The sequence below is a fragment of the Athene cunicularia genome (genome assembly GCF_003259725.1).
Source record: "Athene cunicularia isolate RWA chromosome 1 unlocalized genomic scaffold, athCun1 chr1_part2, whole genome shotgun sequence".
In the NCBI taxonomy this organism is placed as follows: domain Eukaryota; kingdom Metazoa; phylum Chordata; class Aves; order Strigiformes; family Strigidae; genus Athene; species Athene cunicularia.
In genome coordinates, this window is record NW_020799092.1 from 39,084,211 (window position 1) to 39,102,379 (window position 18,169).

At 36.7% G+C, this 18,169-nt stretch overlaps 1 protein-coding gene across 1 annotated transcript in view; it reads right to left on the minus strand.

The window, feature by feature from the left end:
• Positions 1-5,701: 5,701 nt before the first annotated feature.
• Positions 5,702-18,169, minus strand: part of PTPRQ (protein tyrosine phosphatase, receptor type Q) — a 108,409-nt gene continuing 95,941 nt past the window's right edge. The window contains exons 40-46 of the mRNA XM_026868362.1: positions 17,021-17,097; positions 14,638-14,772; positions 14,400-14,525; positions 12,066-12,214; positions 10,638-10,773; positions 6,811-6,934; positions 5,702-6,525 (exon numbers count right to left, since the gene is read on the minus strand). Of these exons, the coding sequence (XP_026724163.1) occupies positions 6,488-6,525; positions 6,811-6,934; positions 10,638-10,773; positions 12,066-12,214; positions 14,400-14,525; positions 14,638-14,772; positions 17,021-17,097 (785 nt within the window). The 3' untranslated portion in view covers positions 5,702-6,487. The remainder of the gene's footprint in view (positions 6,526-6,810; positions 6,935-10,637; positions 10,774-12,065; positions 12,215-14,399; positions 14,526-14,637; positions 14,773-17,020; positions 17,098-18,169) is intronic.

The following is an 18,169-nucleotide window of genomic DNA, read 5'->3' on the forward strand; positions in this document are numbered from 1 at the left end:
ACAGGACCATCTTTCTCTGACTGCCAATTAGCTCTGGTAGTGATGTCAGGGATCCCTTTTGGTTTCAGAGAGAGCACACCAACATGCAGCAGAGGAATGTTTTTTCATCACATTTTGTATGGAGTCAGTATAGCTGACACAATTAATCTCCATTAACCAACAACCTGATAGGTCCCAAAACCGAGGAGTTTAGGAGTGCCAGTAAAGGGTAAGAGGAATTGGAAGAGCAAAAAGAATGGGAAAATCAAGAAGCGATGAATATATCTGCCTTCTTGAGCATTCAGTCACGTTCTTAGTATACAGTAATGTTCTTACAATAATGGCCAACCCACAGGAAGGAGGCATATTTTTGAGAAATTGGAATAATATGGCCATTATAGAACATATTTTATCAAAACATCCTCATTATGGCTGTTTTATCAGGATGACTCAGTATTTTTTTAAGACAGCCTGTAACTATTCAAAAGTCAGTATTTCCAAATTCCCATTGTGAAAGATTAAAAAAACCCCAAAGATATAAAGGAGAAAACTGTGTCAAAACTTTAAATGCGAACCATGAAGAAGAGGGCATCTGTCTGTAAGTTTAAGGCGTTATTAATACCAGTTAAACAGAGGTTTGGCTTCTTACTGTCCTAAGCAGCAAAGATGAGTTGTTGAAAATGATGACAATGCTAGCTCTGAATTTTCTTGTTTATCCTTAGCAGAGGAAGGTTTAGATTAAAACCCTACATATAAATGGCAGTCAGCTTTGAGAACATTTTCTGGACTCCCTGACTGGGACAGTGCCTTGTCAGATAACTATCCTGTTCTCAGAAGGATTACATGCTAGGCAGCCAGTCTCCTTGGGTCAATTCCTTGCCCATGGCCAGAGTGCACTAATGTGTTATTGCAGCTCATCCAATAATTCTGTCCACAATATGCAAGCCCAGATTCACACTCTGTGTACTGTCTCTGAAATACTGACAGAGAATTAGTAGCATTGTGTAAGAAAAATAGTTAAATGGACCTATCATGAATCCCAGCAGAAGACTGATAAATGAAAAGGCACAGTTCTGTAACTGTTATATGCTGGATTCCGAGAATTACCACTATATTAATCAAACTAGAAGTCGATAAACTTTATTCATCTGCAGTTATCTCCAACAGGTGAGCACATGCAGTCAGGAGACCAAGGGAGTGAGAGGGACATACAGATTTACTGTTTATGCCTCCTTTAGTGGGAGCAGATCCTCTTCTCTGCCTATACTGTCTGTACATGTTCTAGACTTGCAGTGTTAAAGTAGTTGTTTATATATTTGAGTGAAAGAATTGACTAAATAAGAGTCCTTTTGTTCCTAACACTAACTTGAATCACAAAGGATGTGACCAGCTGCCATAATAGGTGTTTCCTGTATTTGTTTTTTTTTCAAGTGAGCTAGGGACATTTTACAGTAAAGCTTGTTTAAGTGCATTCTGCACAGATGGCAAGAGTGTCCTGTATCTGCTTAAAGGTTTTGTCACATTGTCCCAACTATGCTCTGTGTATTCTAGGACCCACTTCCTGCTCAGCAGGCTTCATGGTATGTAACGGTGAGTGGTAGAGCTTTACCTGCATCCAATATCCAAGTATTCTTTTCATATAATTCAGAACTCCATCTCCTGTAACATATTTTAGAAACTTCCTTCAGCTCATTATTGACTGTAAGGAGTATTGGAATGGTTTATTCATGATTACAGTGGATAGCTGAGTGCAGCTGTCATCCTACAAAAAGATCACCCTGGTAACAGCAATCAACAAGCGGAGTAAGATGATCCAAATATAACTGAAACCTTCTAAATGCTGTCTTTCATCTGAAATACAAAGTCACAACTTCATCACAAACTTCGCCTGATGGTGTGTGAAATGTATCATACACATTTTTATTCAGTGCTGAAAAGCCATGGATTTTCGGTTTTCTTTACAAAGTGGAATCTGAGAAAGGGCCTACATGATAAGGGAGCTGTGAGAATAAATAATTAAAATAAGTAATTAGTTCAGCATTGTTTTGGGGAAAAGTTATTGGGAAAAGAGAATCGCCATGCAAAAAACCAAACACTGGATCCATCTCACGGTCTTCAACTGACACTGAACAATGACTAGTGCAAAATTTGTATCGCAATTTATTATAGCAGTAAGGGAAACTTCTGGATAGGAAGCCAGTTTATCCTTGCAATTGCACACAGTGCCTGTGCTGCAATGACATGCAACTGATACCACAGTTCAGCTCTGAGACCAACACAGAAGTAGGTTTGCACTTGTCTCATACCTCGTAACCGTAGCCACATAGAGGACAGGGCAGAAAATGTATTCTGGGCAACTGCCAGCGCAAAAATGCAGCTGATATTCCATTACGTCATCTGGAAATCAACTCATAGGGGAAGGGACAGAGAGAAGGTTTGAAGTAAGACCACTACACACCTTACGCAAGAACCATGTATGCCTGCCTGTACATCATGCCTGCAGTATTTGAGTTCAGGTGATTGTATTACTGTTTATCATTCCTTCGAATAGAGTCACATACAGACAAGCAATACAGCATTAGAAAACAGAACAAAACATGGAGAACAGTGTTGGGAGGACTTGTCTTTTCAACACTATATGTAGAGTGGTGACACAACAGTCATGGAAAAGTCATGAAACAGTGGGTCACCTTTCAGTACATTTTCTCTCATTTCCTTAAAATCAAAACCAACAAAGATATGTCCACCCCCATGTGCCAACAATTTCTAGTTACAGTCTACTGCGCTCAGTGCATTGCAGGTTTTGCAGCACTGAATGGGCATGTAGCTTAATTATAAAACAACCCTAAATTCATTATTACCATATGTATATCCCTAAAACAGAGAGCTATTTAGATACTTTTCATAGCTCTTAAAACATAGATTTGGATCTATGTTTATTTCCATGGATAGACAATGATCTGTGTAATGCTTAATATACATGTAATACATAGTCTGAAACACTTTTCAAGTTTTTTTCAAGTGTTCACTGAAACGTAGTTTTCAAGTTTTACTGTAACTTGCTGTCAAAATATTTTCAGAAAAAATCTCTTCACAGGGCTTTGTGTCTCGAATCTCTGTAAATTCACATCCACATCTAGGAGGCTTTGTGACTTCTGTATGCAACCAGGAAAGCTCAGTCATGTCACCTTAGTATGAAACACAATTGATTTATTGCTCTTTGCTACTTTGTCTTAGTAGCTGCATATGAGCATCCTTTGTATTGCAGCAGTACACAGATTAATACACATAATTAATCTTTCACATAATGTTATGAAATCAAATTAATGAATAGTCGCATGTATACAGTAAAAGCACAAGTTTGCACAATTATTTTTATCAACTTCTTTAATAGTATAAAAAAGAGCTTTAAATTCAACATGAAGGTGATGTTCTGCTGTCTTTCTATTACTTTTGTAAATAGAACAGACCAGAGATTGAGGGCACTGACAGTAGCTTATTCTAATGATATCCAACAGAACTGGCTATAAATATATATATATATATATATGAAGAATGTTTCTCTGTGTATGGAGATATATCTGTCTCTATAGAAATTGCCTGAATAATTTAATACAATATGGCCTAATTTTAATACAATTGTAATAATTCTATAGACTTTGTGTATTCTTCTCCAGTTTTTATTCATTCAGTTTCTAATTTTTAGAGTACACTCTTGCTATATTAGTAGCGCCAAGAAACTAGAAAATTGAGTTACAACATTTAAGATTAAAATGGTGTGCTGCTTTATATACATATATATATATAAATATATACATATATATACACACATATATATTCTTAAAATAGCAACTGGACAAATTCTGCTTGCCTCCAGCTCTCCAGTTCTGTTAGTAGCACCACCATAGGTGTCACTGCATAAGGGAAGGAGGGCTGGAAGATGAGACTGGAAATTCTTTCTTCATGACTGAACTGAGGTTTAGGGGAACTCCTGATATACAGATGCTACTCTATCCCTCTGAATCATTGGCAGGCACACAAGGTCAGTGAAATACTGCTGTATTTATACTGAAAACCAATTCTTGGAGAGAATTGCTTGGAGACACTTCTTTCCCTGACTATGTATCTAATGAGTTGTGGCCAGTTTACACTGAATATTGGCTTTTACCCTAAAGACAATACAAAATGTGTCAAGGTAGCATGTATCAGATTGCTTATATCAAATTGTACAATGAAATACTTTCATTTCTTTTCAGTTTTTCACTTTGCCTCTACAGTAAAGAGAGTCACATCTTCCAGTACCTTCCTAAGTTGCCAGATAAGCATGCTACTGAATGTCATGTTTGACCACAGGCAGGTCTTCTAAAGGAGGATGTAGAAATCTTCAATGTTAAGTATTTTATAAAACAGAAAACACTTAAGCACATCTGGAACTTCTGGAGTTCATCTATAAGTTGCATAAGGCTTCTTAGCTTTTTCCTCCAATTGAAAGATGAATGACACACACAGAGATATTCCACCATCATGGATATAAGATTATACAAGATTATAACTCTATAATGTCAATTTATCACAGTGCTCCATGTACTGCTACCAAGTACAAATACAAATCATGAAAAACATCTGTAAGTCCCTATAAGCAATTTGTCAGAATACTTTAAAGTACATATATAATAAATGAAGAACACATGTTTCATAGGAACCAAATGAAACTAGAGCTGTACCGAATGCTTTGCCAGACTCGAACAGCTGTGGACATCACCTCTCTCTCCCTCTATCCAGCTTTAAAAGGCATTGTTTTCTTTTTAGCTTGACAGGTTATGTTTACAATACCGTCAGTCTTCCTGAAGGACAGATTGCCCAAAATATCTCTGTAGATGATTTCCATCTCTTTAAATGCTGTCTTTTGATTTTCAGTTTAGATATATTGGCACTTTCTGCTAAATTACAGACGGTCATCAATGAACCATCCTTGCCAGCTTCTAAAAAGACATCAAACACCTACCATCATTTACTTATGAAAAAGTATCAGGTTACATACTGTACAGCATTTTCTGTTTGGTAGCTACAGTTAAGGGATGGAAAGTTTTGCTCATTTACTATTCTGTTCAGAGTGTGTGCACACAAACATACCCACACATATACATGTTTCCAGGTTCTAAAGAGGTTTTTCTGACTTCCCTGAGCTTGATGCCTCAACAAGGCTATGGATTTCTTCTGTCTAAACAGAATATAAGATGGCAGCTCCAAAGTCTCTTTGCCATTATGTTTTGCAACTCAGATTGAAGTCAAGGCTTTAGCATTATTAAGAATGATACATTTCTTTACACAGAGAAAAACACAGCATTCAGTCCTTCCCCCCAACAATATCAGCTGAATATTGTCACTTCTGTGTGAAACCAGGCCACATCGTTTAATTATATCTCTAGTCTTCCTACTCTACCAGTTTTTGCTTTGCTTCTCAGAGAAGAGCTTCCTGCTTCTTATTCCTGTTTTAGATCTATTTCTGACAATGATAATCAGTGGGAGTGCAAGATGTTTTCTTTTATCAAATCTCCAAATACTAGTTCCCATACTTTTCAGTGTCTACAGTGATTTCCCAAACCTGAGGAAGGAGCAACAACTTCGTTACTTTACAACTCTGGGTTACAAAAAAATATATTGTTATTAAATTTTGAGTAACTGTTCAAAATATGAAATGTTGTTATATGCAAGAAATCTAACATGCATTTTGATATATAATAAATTTATAGTTTTACTTTATCTGCTTGAAAATGTAGCAGGAATGTAAAACACTTTCCTCAGCACTGAACATATGCAATCACCATTGTATATTTAAAAAAACAACCCACTGATACTAAGATAGCTTAAATAGCCCCAAGTGTCCCTGAAGAGCTACTGTGTGCTGTGAAAAAGCTGAATAATCCTCCCCATGTCAGAAGGTGACTCTTCAGCTGTTCAGGATCATGAGCTGATATGCTACCACTCGTAAAAAAAGATTCAAAACACAAGAACATACAGTTAGGTAAAGATCATTGTGATGGTATTGGAATTAATCTGCAAGAACTGACAACACTGAAACTAATCTAGTAAGAATGATTCAAGGAACTGTAGCTTTTACTTAAAACCAAAACACAAAGAACACAGCAAATTCACACCAAAATAAGTTCAATGGGAGTATGAAATTTTTACATCATATTTGGCTTGTTCTTTTACAAAGAGAATTGGAAAAATGAATATATTCAAACACACTATTTAAATATGTACTGAATGCAGTATTCATATAACACCAGAAGTGCGGTCTGTGCAAAAGTACTCCAAATTATTATCGCTCAGTGATCTGAATAAAAGACTTTAACATATTTATGAAGGCACATTGATAGAAGAAAAGGTATTTCAATCATTTGGTTTTGTTTTAATCATCAAAATAGGGGAATTCACTTTGGCCCCTGTGCTTAGAAAAATATGACTTTGACTTTCAAAATCTCATTATCTTTAGTCTTAGTATTTACATGGTAGTTTCTTCCCATTCAAGCTCCACATCACCTACAAAAGAAACAGATACATTATGTTAACCTTCCTTGTAAACAAATAGTAACTACTGACAGATAACTATTTTGACTGAACTTAAAAGATCCTGCAGGGAAAAAAGCGGAAAGCTTGAGCAATGACTATTACTATGAGGGACACTAAAGAGCAGCAAAACGCTAAAGATTTACACTTCTGAAGCCCAAAAATCCATGTCAAAGTATTTTTTTCTGCTTCTTAGCCTGGACAAGTCAATGCACCTGCTATGAAACAATAATTTTGAGACAGTCTGTATCTCCTTACCTTCCATGGCATCCAGTGAGTCCATCTTTTGCAGTGCTGAATAATTTACAAAACATATGGGCTGGCTATTTCCCTTGCTTGTCAACAGATCCAATACACATTGATGCAAAAATATATATTGTGCCTGTATGATGTGAATTTAAAGATGTTTGATTAGGATAAAGATGTACTTCCAATAAAAAAAAAAATTTAACATCTCAATGTTTTCAAAGTAACTGCAGTTTAAATAGCAATCTCAATATATCAATGACCATATCATATATGCCTGATCTGATTTCATTCATTATGAGGCATAATACATTAAAATTTGTCAAAACATGTTAATCCTTATGTCCAGTAATATATATGAAATTAGACTAATCATAACTGAGACTTATTAGTTGTTCTGCAATTCTACAATAAGCTGTTCCACAATTTTCTGTAAACGTTCTATGAAAAGATGTTCGATTACTTTTTTCCACTAGATTCAGACTGGAGAAACTGAACCACATGAATGTAATATTCAGATAAGAAAATATTTCTCTTTCTAGCATAGGGAAAACCAGCAGGGTGCACTCAAATGCCAAAGTTAAGTAAGTCTAAATCTAAATCTAAATGTTCTAGGACCATGCACTATTGCTAAGAGAAAAAAAAATCACATTATTTTTAATGATACTTCTTGAATTGTAACATCATGTTTAACAGACTATAATGCAAAGAATGAGCAACTAGAGCACTTCCAAGAACATGAAGTAACTCTGGGTAATGACTACTGAAAAGAGAAAAACAAAGTAAGTCCATGTAAGAATGAAATAATGAATGAAATAAAAGAATGAAAACATAGAAAGAAAATAAATGGATTAAGTGTATATTCACATAGGAGAAGTAGTGTGCATGCAGATGCAGAAAATGAGCTAGATCACGGTATCGCCGATTCATTCAGACTGAGAGACCTCTTGAAATCACCTAATACAGCCCCCCCACTGCTCAAGCTGGGCCAGCTAAAGCATGTTGCCCAGGACGTTGTCCAGATGGTTTCTGACTATCTCCACAGATGGAGGTGACCAAAATAACTTTAACTTCCTTGACTTCTGCATGGGTAAACACATTACTGTAATTTTTCTGCTCAATAATTGCTATTTTGCTTCAGAACTGCCATCAGTTTTCAATTCAAGTGTCTCAGATTTACAAGAGAAATTTCCTTACATGGATACATTTTAGGGTCACGGCTCCAGAGCCATAGGTAATTAAAACAGACTTTCACAGGCCCCTGAAGGACTCAGTACCATTATGCTCTTCAATAGCTTGCTTACTGAAGCAATAGCATGGCATTACTTCGAACTAGCCTTTGCACTTGACTTGGCAAGGTGATAAACTTTAACAGATCCACTGAACAAATGTGGATTTCTAGAATGAAGGTCTTGGGCTTCAGCAGAGCTTAGATTGGTTATTCCAATGCAGAAGGCAGACTCTGAAAGCTCCATAACCTCCTGCATTCATACAGTTACTTGTGAGTATGCAGCAATGAAAATCTTTCTGGGTTTCCCACGGTAGAATGAAGCAGGATACCAGTGGAATGACAGGTTATCTTCCCACTTAGAATTAATGACATTCTTAATTGTTTGAAAGTCTTTTTATGATTGGAAGTGGGAGAAAAAAAAAAAAAAAGTTCACTAAAGATTAGGTTATGTACTTTACATGTAGTCCAAAGGCAGGCCTTGGTAATGTACAGGCCACCAGGCAGAGTACCAGGATACTGAAATAGATTTCTCTACAGAATCTACATCAGGGAATTAAACAGTGTCTGGGTACATCTCCAGGTGGTGGAACTGGATCATCCAAACTACTTCAAATTGTTTGGATAGTCCCTTGCATAGTTTTGATCCACATGAATCATCACTACCTCAAATAATTTCCAGGTAATTTTCAGGAGTCACTGCAGACTATGGACCATTCCCTATAGAGAGCCTGTGGGTGTTACATTACACAGATGTGGGCCATTCTGTGCCCATTGGCTACAGTAATAGGGAGTGACTCTGTTGGCAAAAGGAAAACTATTTTGAAGCTATAATCAAGCAAAAACCAGGTCTGAGAGCAATCAGGTTTTATTTATTTTACTCATAGATCTTACAGACAGTTTTACTGATGGAACTCTAAACTGAGTTCTGGGAAGGAATTCCTCCTTTCTTTATGTTTTTTTGTGCTGATTGCATAAAATCTGAATCATAGTCTACTAAACAGTGTTTTATAACAGAACTGTCAGAACAGCTTGACTACTGAATCCACCATAAAACTTTACAAGATTTGGTTCCCTTTGGGGAAGTTTTGTTGCTGATCTGCCTTTTGTAGTCCTGTAAACATGAGCTAGAAATGACCTGGACAGAGAACAACCTGTCTCAGGATTTTGCAGGCAGCATATAGATCAATACTTGCTCTGTTTGGAAATCAGAACTGAGACCATAATCTTCTATTGCATTTTGGAACATCTTTTCCTAGCCTCTGTTAAAATATGCAAATGAAGAGGGACACAAAAATGATGCACATTTTAAAAATGTACACTGATCTTATCAAATGTCTCCCTCTTTTAAGATTTTATTTTGAGATTGCTCCCATTAAATTGTCTTTCAGCCTTTAACTTGTTTTCAGATTATTCTATTTCTAGTCAAATGTGTAAAAAAAAAAACAACAAAGAAGGAGTCCCAAAATTCATCATCACAGGATACTGCTGGCAATTGTTTATCTGCATCAAGACTTTAAAAGGAAAAATTAAAGCAATTGGTAATCAGACAGCACCTCACAGGAAACAGCATGATTATCACCAGAAGGTCTCACAAAATCTTCTGAAGTGCAGTTGGTGTGAAGAGAGGTTAACCGTTCTTTGTATATTCTGACACACTTTTTGTATATTCTGACATGATATAGAACAGCAGAATTGCATCCCTAATGGAACAAGTCTCCTTACATCAAAATAAGTTTAAATCTGTCAGTCATGTGGAAGTTCATCTTGAAAATGCTCACCCATACTGAGAAGTTGGTAACTCATGATGTACTTACTCAAAGGCTTCAGGCAGCAGCCTGGGGTTAGATGTGGCCTGCAGAAGGCTTATGCCAGAAGCCTTATGCAAACACATCTGGATTTCCATTCCACTGGGCATTTAGGATTAGCTTTAAATTCTGCTTTACATACACCTAGATGTCCAGATACAGCAGAGGTCGTCCTTACCAGGAGGTCATCACTAACTTATATCCATACTCAGTAAGTCTGCCAGAAATGCACTTTTTTAAACCCCAAAACCAACATTGCCTTGATTTTGCAAACTCTGAAGTCTGTGCTTAATTCTATCCATATGTGTAATTTTATTTGAAGAAATGTAAAAAGAATTAAGGAAACGTTAATGAGCTCAAAGGTAAATTAATATTTAAAAGTTTGGAGGACCATGCTACATGTACATACACAAAAAAAGACAGATAAGTAGTAAATACAGTCAAATTAAGTAGTACATGAGCAAATCCATTTTTTACTTAATGACTCTTCTTCACCCAAAACTTCAAAAGGAACTTGCTCAAACTCTGAGAAATTAGGATTTAGACTCTAAAAACTAAATATCTCAGCACTCTTTTCAGCACTTGTCAAGACTTTTTTGGTCAAATATACTTAAATAGGTACAAACCATACATTTGCACCATGCTTGAAATCCAAATTTTCTACCAAATCAGGGTTTGGTAGAAAATATATTAGACAGCTGATTGTTTTGAGCTTTCTAGTCTTGTTTTGTAGGAGATCAGATGACTAACTTTTTAAAAAGAGGAAAATAAAATATATAAATATATAAATATATAAATCTTACCAGATTCTGTACCATACACATTCTTTCACTTCTTAACTCAGCTACAAGTCCATAGATATCCACAAAATCATGGTCATTTACATGTTGGGTTAAATGGTCAAGTGCGATATAAACACCTGTTCTTCCAACACCAGCACTGAAAACATAATATACAAGATAAAATAAAGTTATCATGTTAATTTTTTAGGAGAAAGCATTGTCTTAGAATATTCTGGTTAAATTAATTGTCAAAAGAAAACTTTGTGGAAACAAATCTTTTTCAGCAGAAAATAATGAATGAGTTTTCTGGATACAAGAACACATAATTCTGCTTTATAACCATCAGGAATTTGAGCACAGGTGGAGTATCTGGCCCATGCTGGCCCCTTTACATATCTATGTTGTGAAAAGGGGGATAGGGTTTGTAGAGGGGCCCCAGAGAATGTAGTGTCCTCAACACATGAAGACTATGTAGTTCTCTCCTGTAATAGCCTCTCTGGCCCCTGCAGTAGAGGGAAATGTCAAACTGTCAGTGACAACGATACCAAATAAAATGATGCTTTATCACCCATTGTGGGTGGCACCTGTAGGACACTGAGGATAAATAAAAAGAACTCCCATGAATGATAATCTGGATGGCTAGGGAAGATACTTTTGTCACCAAAGCCAGGTTTTCCTTCCACATATTTTCAGACTCACAATGAGTGAGAATGAAACAAAGAATCATTCGCAGACCTTTGAGTTCAGATCACTGTTTTGGAGTGTGCCCACTCATCCAGAGGGAACACTGACCTGTGTATAAAATGCAGGCACACATGACTTTCCTGAAGACTTAACCTTCCCCACACACTTACTCTTTGAAATAGCAGTTTACGGGTGTCGAGTATGAAATCAATGGGAACTATGACAGCTGAACACCTCTAACCACCAGACCATTTATTTAAGAAACTAAATATAGATTTTAGCTGTTTACAGGCATCCCAGACTGAAATCTGGCATATGAAAACCCTTATTCCTATTAGTCATACTCTGTGGCTCCCAAATAGTTTCTTCTTTTTGATATGACACATACATTTTAAATACAACTTTTAATCCTTATGTCTTAAAAAGAGCTATAACAGGAGTAATTAAAACCAACATGTCATTTTCTATTCATCTTCTTATGATAAAGAGGAAAATTGAGATAAATCCAGCAGTACCTTATGGTTATTGTTGAAGTAACTCTTTCACTGACATCATCTCAATGGGATTTCCATGAATGGAAGAACAGAAACACTTTGGCGGTCCTAGGAAGGACTAAGGAGCACTTCTAGAGAAACCTTCACTGCTGTCTACACTAGAACCACACCTGTGCATTCAGTTTTCATTGCTTTTCTGGCAACTCCCCTGAGCATTAATATGCACTTGAAATTTTAAGATACTAAAGGATGATTTGGTGAATATGCTTACCTGCAGTGAACCACCATTGGTGTATTATCATGTGCTCGACTTGCACGGATAAGTTTTACAAAATGAATAATTGGTGCAGTAGTTTCAGGAACTCCATGTTCTGGCCAAGAAGTAAAGTTACACTGCCGCACCATCATGCAGTCTCCATGCTGAAAAATATAAAATAAGGCAGTTTTTACAGAAGAAATGTGATGGTAAGCTAGAGGTAGCCTTCTCAGCAATTTCACATTAAAAAAAAAAATTATAAGATGTACTTGTATCAAGGGATAATTTGTTGTGCACAGATCTTATGGCAGTTTTTTTGAGAGATGGCATCAAGTCTATCTTTCAGAAAGCATTAATGACTTCAGCAGTTCCTCTCCACTTGACTTCAGTCACTACATCAATGTCATTAGCAGATTACAGGTTGAAGCTTCTATAGCTTGTTTAGAAGTTTAGTGAACTAAGATGACAATTTTATTTAGGAAAAAGCAACCATTCAAAGGCTGATCTAAGGTAGTGAAGGTAAACACACGTATGTTGGTAAACATGGATATATTTTCCAGGTGTTTGATGCCCTCTCAATCAGAGCAGCAGCAATAGTAACTCAAAGAAAAGAGCAGGTTATGATCTTATATCTAAATTAACTAGGAAGGACATAAGAATAAAAGCACAGGATCATGCCAAAGGCCTGTCTAGACCAATATACTGTTTCCAACAGGAGTCAAGGAAAAATCTTAGGGAAAATGATAAAATATGACAACAATGTACCTATAGTTCCACAAATTATCCTTTCCATTAATAGTGTGTGACTTGTGAACTGTCTTAGTCAGAGATGGTATCTCAAAATTTAGTAGTACTTGTTGGAATTTTCTTCCACTAATTTATCCAGATTTTATGAAGCCCTGTAAGTTTTAAGCATTCACAATATCATGCAGCAAGGAGTACCACAGTTTAATCTGCTGTTGTGCAATCAACCAGTTCCTTCTTTTAAAAATTAAATTTTGAACCAACCATTTACGCTTTTCATTTTGCAAGAAACACTGAATAACTGTGAACAATTATGTGTAGCAGCTACTTTGGGTCTACATTTTTAAAATTGATCAACATAAAACCAAAAGATAAGTGACTTTGGATGCAATGTGGCAACAATTTTAAATCATTTGCCTCACATATGCTTTTCACTTTCAATGGAAGATCATCAAGAATCCATCCATTTGTGAATGGAAGATAAAGCCAGCCATATGGCACATTTAATCACATGCTTATAAGGGACATAGCTTCTTGTGCAGGGTAGTTCAGCTATTGCAAATAGATCATTTAGCCAATTCTGGTAATGTTTTCTTTTCAACCTCACCCTGGTTTATACAGATGATGTTGCATTTTGGTGGCATGTATTTTTACTCTAAATTGTTCCCCTTTCCAGTCTTGTTTACCCTATGTCTTATTTTACATGAAAAAAAGTTTATCTTCTCTCACTCATTTTAAAATGTTCGATTGTCGTGTACTATGTGCACAACATATCCTTATGGGGTGACCACTGAGACAATCCCCTAGCTGCTGTGTTCCTTTTGTCACATGCACGTGCCACAGGATGGTAACGCATCTATTTGGATAGCTGAGTTCAGGTTCTAGGATGTGGCAGCACTACATACAACACGGGCCAATGTTGAGAGTGCAAAAGAAGGCTGACTTCATCTTGGGTCATTATGCTCAGACTGCTTTCTGAGCCTACCTGCTGGTCTGACTTAATGCTAGGTGCTAATTTTTCCAAAGAGTGGAAACTATAGTTGTGGACCATGACAAAGAGGAACATCTATGCTGTACCCCTCAACCCCCTTCCCAGCACACAGAGTGGGAGTAATACTGATGATTCTCATTTATATTGGGTGAATCTCCTGGGGGTGGAGGCCAATACAGCTGGTGGTACAATGTAAAACAGCTGCGCTGCGCCAGAGAATATTGCCCTTTAATCTGAGAGTGATACATTCAAAGGGATTTGTCTGATACCAGAATGGTTAGGATTACTCCTTTCTGGAAGACAACTGAGGTGTCCAAATAGAAACTTCACCTCCCACCAGACCAGAGGTTCAGTAACCTTGATAGGCCCTTCATAGCATGTTGGACAAATATCTGAGCATTTTGTGATAGAAAGTGGAGAAAAATCTCAGGGAAAAAAAACCCAACAAAACAGAACAGGAATGAAAACAAAATGCAGATAAACCAGGCAGTATTGTGCATACACATTAAAATATTAAAAGAATACTGAAGGGTAGTTGGGTGGGATGGGGCACATCTCATGTTCTTTGAGGTGTTGGATGGGTTTTATTCAATCAGCTTCCAGTTCTAGCTTACCCTTTCGATTTTTAGATCTCTAATGGTCCAGTCTATTTGAATGTCTTCCATCAATTTAGTAATCACTATGTCCCCAAACACAGTCACTGGTTTATTATCTTCTGGCCAGTACTGATGACATCTTATCTGCAGGGAGATGATTATTAATTAACAACTATCATATTATAATCTTGACAGAAACTACATACAGAAATTCCAAGTATATCAAATGCTGTTAATTGGTACACTGGTAACTTACCCGTCCTTTTTCAAAACATTGTGTAAGCATCACAAGTGTTTTTGATCTCGTCTCCCACACCATTCTCCAGAAATCACCCACTGTTCCTGGTAATGGTCCCTGAGTTGCGATAAACTCATTTGGACATAAATAACCCTAAGAAAAACAAAATATTTAATATGTAATGGTTGGAAAGGAAAAAAAAGTTGGCATGTGACTCAGAGTTGTGCCTGTAGCTACCATGCCTAAGGCTAAAACCTTGCCAGAAATACTAAACAAATTGGCATAGGCCTGACTAATCATTGCATGGCAGATGGCCTTGGAAACCTAAGGAAGTAATAGCATTTTTTCCACCACGTAGATCACTTATGAACCAATGCTCTAATAAAGTTTGGGAGCCAGGGAAACAACTAACGAGTGGTCTGAGAGCTACCACAAGATATACACCACATTGATGGCCTTGTCCTTCCTGTGATCATCAGGGAACTGCTGTAATTTAGGGATGGAGCTTACTCAAACAAATGATTTCTGATTAAAGGTCTTTGAGAAACCTACCGTAGGGGCTGACTTTTATTTTAGTGTGGCTTCTGCTGTTAATTTATAAATCAATGTAAAACCTAGGGAGAAGGAAGTTTGTTGAAAAAAAATCTGTGTAAATGCTGTCATTGCATGGGTTCTCATGGATTTTTTTTCCTCAGGAACTCTTATGTACTACAGAAAGTCTAAAATAACAACAATAGCAATAATAGCAATAAATTTATGCTGTAGAGCTAGCAGTCTATAATATCACAGAATTCTGCTTATTGCTCAAAACAACTGACACAGTGGTTTATAGCACCACCCAAACTCCGTGTTGGAATTATAGCCCTATAATTCACAGCTGCCTGTTACTTACTCCATCTATAATATACAGAACAGGTGGCAGTGAGAAACTATGTTAATCCTCCCTAGTTTAAGAGTGAGGTGAGAAACTATAACTCAAGGGTGCAGAGCTCACAGTTCAGTTAATGGCTTTTTCTTGTTTAACCGATGAAAATAAAAGTAGCAGCCAAGTTCCCATTTGATAAAATTATATACAAGACCTCTCCTTCCCTCTCATTATATGTATGCATATGTATATACACCTAGATAAATAGGTATGTAAACACACACACATATGGTATATTTACATCTATATGCATTTATATATTTAGAAATACACAAATATGGAAAGTGAGAGCGTATAAAGGGCAAAGCTTTAGCCCTGAGAAATGGTAACATTACAATTGTCTATTCACTGATGAATGGTGACCTAAAGTGGGATGCCTGCATGCAGTAAAGACATGCAAAATCTCTGCAGCTGGCTTTTGCTGCAGCTTTTGGAAGTTGCTGTTAGTGTTCCCTGCCTAAGCCTTAGCATGTCAGTTAGTGACAGGAAGGGTGAAGACTTGGCCATGCTCCAAGCTGTCTGGTCTCCTTCTCATTGGTTCAGTGTATAGTCCCAGGGCCAAGTAACAACGTGGCATGGCTCTCCCTATCTGCTGTCAGAACAAGGAGATTCCATATAAGGGGAATGAATAGCTTTTACTAATGAGAGAGGAAAATGTGCTCAGCTCTATTGCTTATTCTCTGTGAATGTCTCTTAGTTACCTGGAAATAACTATTTCTACTTGCCTTTTGTGCCACCTGTTTAGACCACAGTTTGCATGTCTTGCTAAGTGTTTGAATAGTGCTTAATGCAAATCAAGTTTTGACATCAGGTGAGACCACCAGCCACTGCTACAACAAATTAAATGCATAAGTCACACTTTGAGCTTCAACCGGACAAAAATGAGATAAAAGATAGATGAAGAATTTACTGAGAATGCAGTTAGAAAACGGGTCTAGGACGAAAGCTGAAGATGAGAAATACAAGATTAGTTTCTTCTTCAAGAAGCCTATTAGCATTTTCCTCCATCATAACTTTCACAGAATAGTAGGGAGCATACCAATCCTGCTCACCAAAATGATTAGCCATTTCTATGAAACTTCTCAGTTCAGTTATCTTGACGTTGTCCTGTTCATATACAATAGCTCCACTCCTGAATGAACGGACCAAATAACGCCTGTCTAAACAATTGACCTCAGTGGGAGTTTCACTATTGTCTTTAATGATAATGGTATGAGACAAATTTATAGAAAATAATTTGCTGGAGACAGTTTTGATTATTCCTGAAAATAATTGCTTGGGAATGAAAATGGGATCATGTATATTTTTAACTAGTCATGTTCAATGCCACAGGAGTCACTTGAACAATGCCATGGCAGCAGTAGCTGTAGTGAATGAAAGAAAAATTAGAATCCTGGTCATCTTGCAAGTTATTTTTTGACTCTCTCTTCTACCAGAAAACAAACATAGTAAAAATGTGAGAGACGTTCTACTTACAGACACATAGCTGGCATTAATGTAGTCAGATCCAGGAATACCAGCATCAGGCATCAGCTTTACTCTGTTGTTGTTATCTATCATGGAAATAAAGTCTAGTGAACTAAAAGATTTGCTCAAAAACCATAGATGCATGTAACAAGTGCTCTGGAGTGCTAAGAGATCAAAATTACTGTTATTGTTGCTAATCTAGCAATATTTGACATTGTAGAACACTAATTACAAAGGGAATTTAACCAATTTCCATTACTGTATGGTCATTCTTTCATGTTCCAGACATATTTTAATACAATACTTCTTAATTAAAAGGAAGAATGTGCCAAAACCTCCAATTTGATGTATGTATGGGAGGCTCCTGTGCCTAAAGGTAGCCTGTGTACTTTAAGCTATGCTGTTCTAGCACAGACAACCTCCATGTGAATCACTCAGCCGGGTCAGGGCTCTGACAGTCTTTCTTTCCTATATACTTGCTGCCCATGTTACAGATTTGAGCCAGATCCTGGCACTTTTACATACTTTTTTTTACATAAGGTAAGCTCATTATTAAAAAAAAAGAAAAAAAAAAAAGTGTTTCCAATTTGGGCCCACAGTATGCATGCAGAAATGACAAAATCCAGGAAAGATGTCATATGTAAGTAAATGCTGAAACCAAACATTCCATATTTTGATGTTTGGTCCTCAACTTAGCAAAAAAAACCCCAAACAAACCAACAAATATTTATTAAACTTATCTGTTTATATTTAATTGTGTGTTATGAATATCAGTTTTTAGTGACTGTAACTTAAAGTATGTCTTGAATAAGGCAGTAGATAGCAGGAACAGCTGCTCTAAAATGTTAATAGCAGAGAATATAGCATTATTAACCAAGGAATGCCATGCTCACCATCTCACATCACAGCTAATGCCTAAAATAATAATGACATTTCTTGTCTTATTAACTGAAAAATGAAGCAGTGTTGAGTATAGAGAGACAGACTCCTGTCTCCTATGATAAAATCTAGCCTTGGCTTATAAATTATCATACAGTCACTCTGATCTTCTGTGGAACCTTTGCAGCACACGAACACATATCCATAAGAAAGCATACCCAGGCTCCTGAAGTAGCTAAATGCACAAACATGTGGATTTTATATATTTAAAAAAATTCT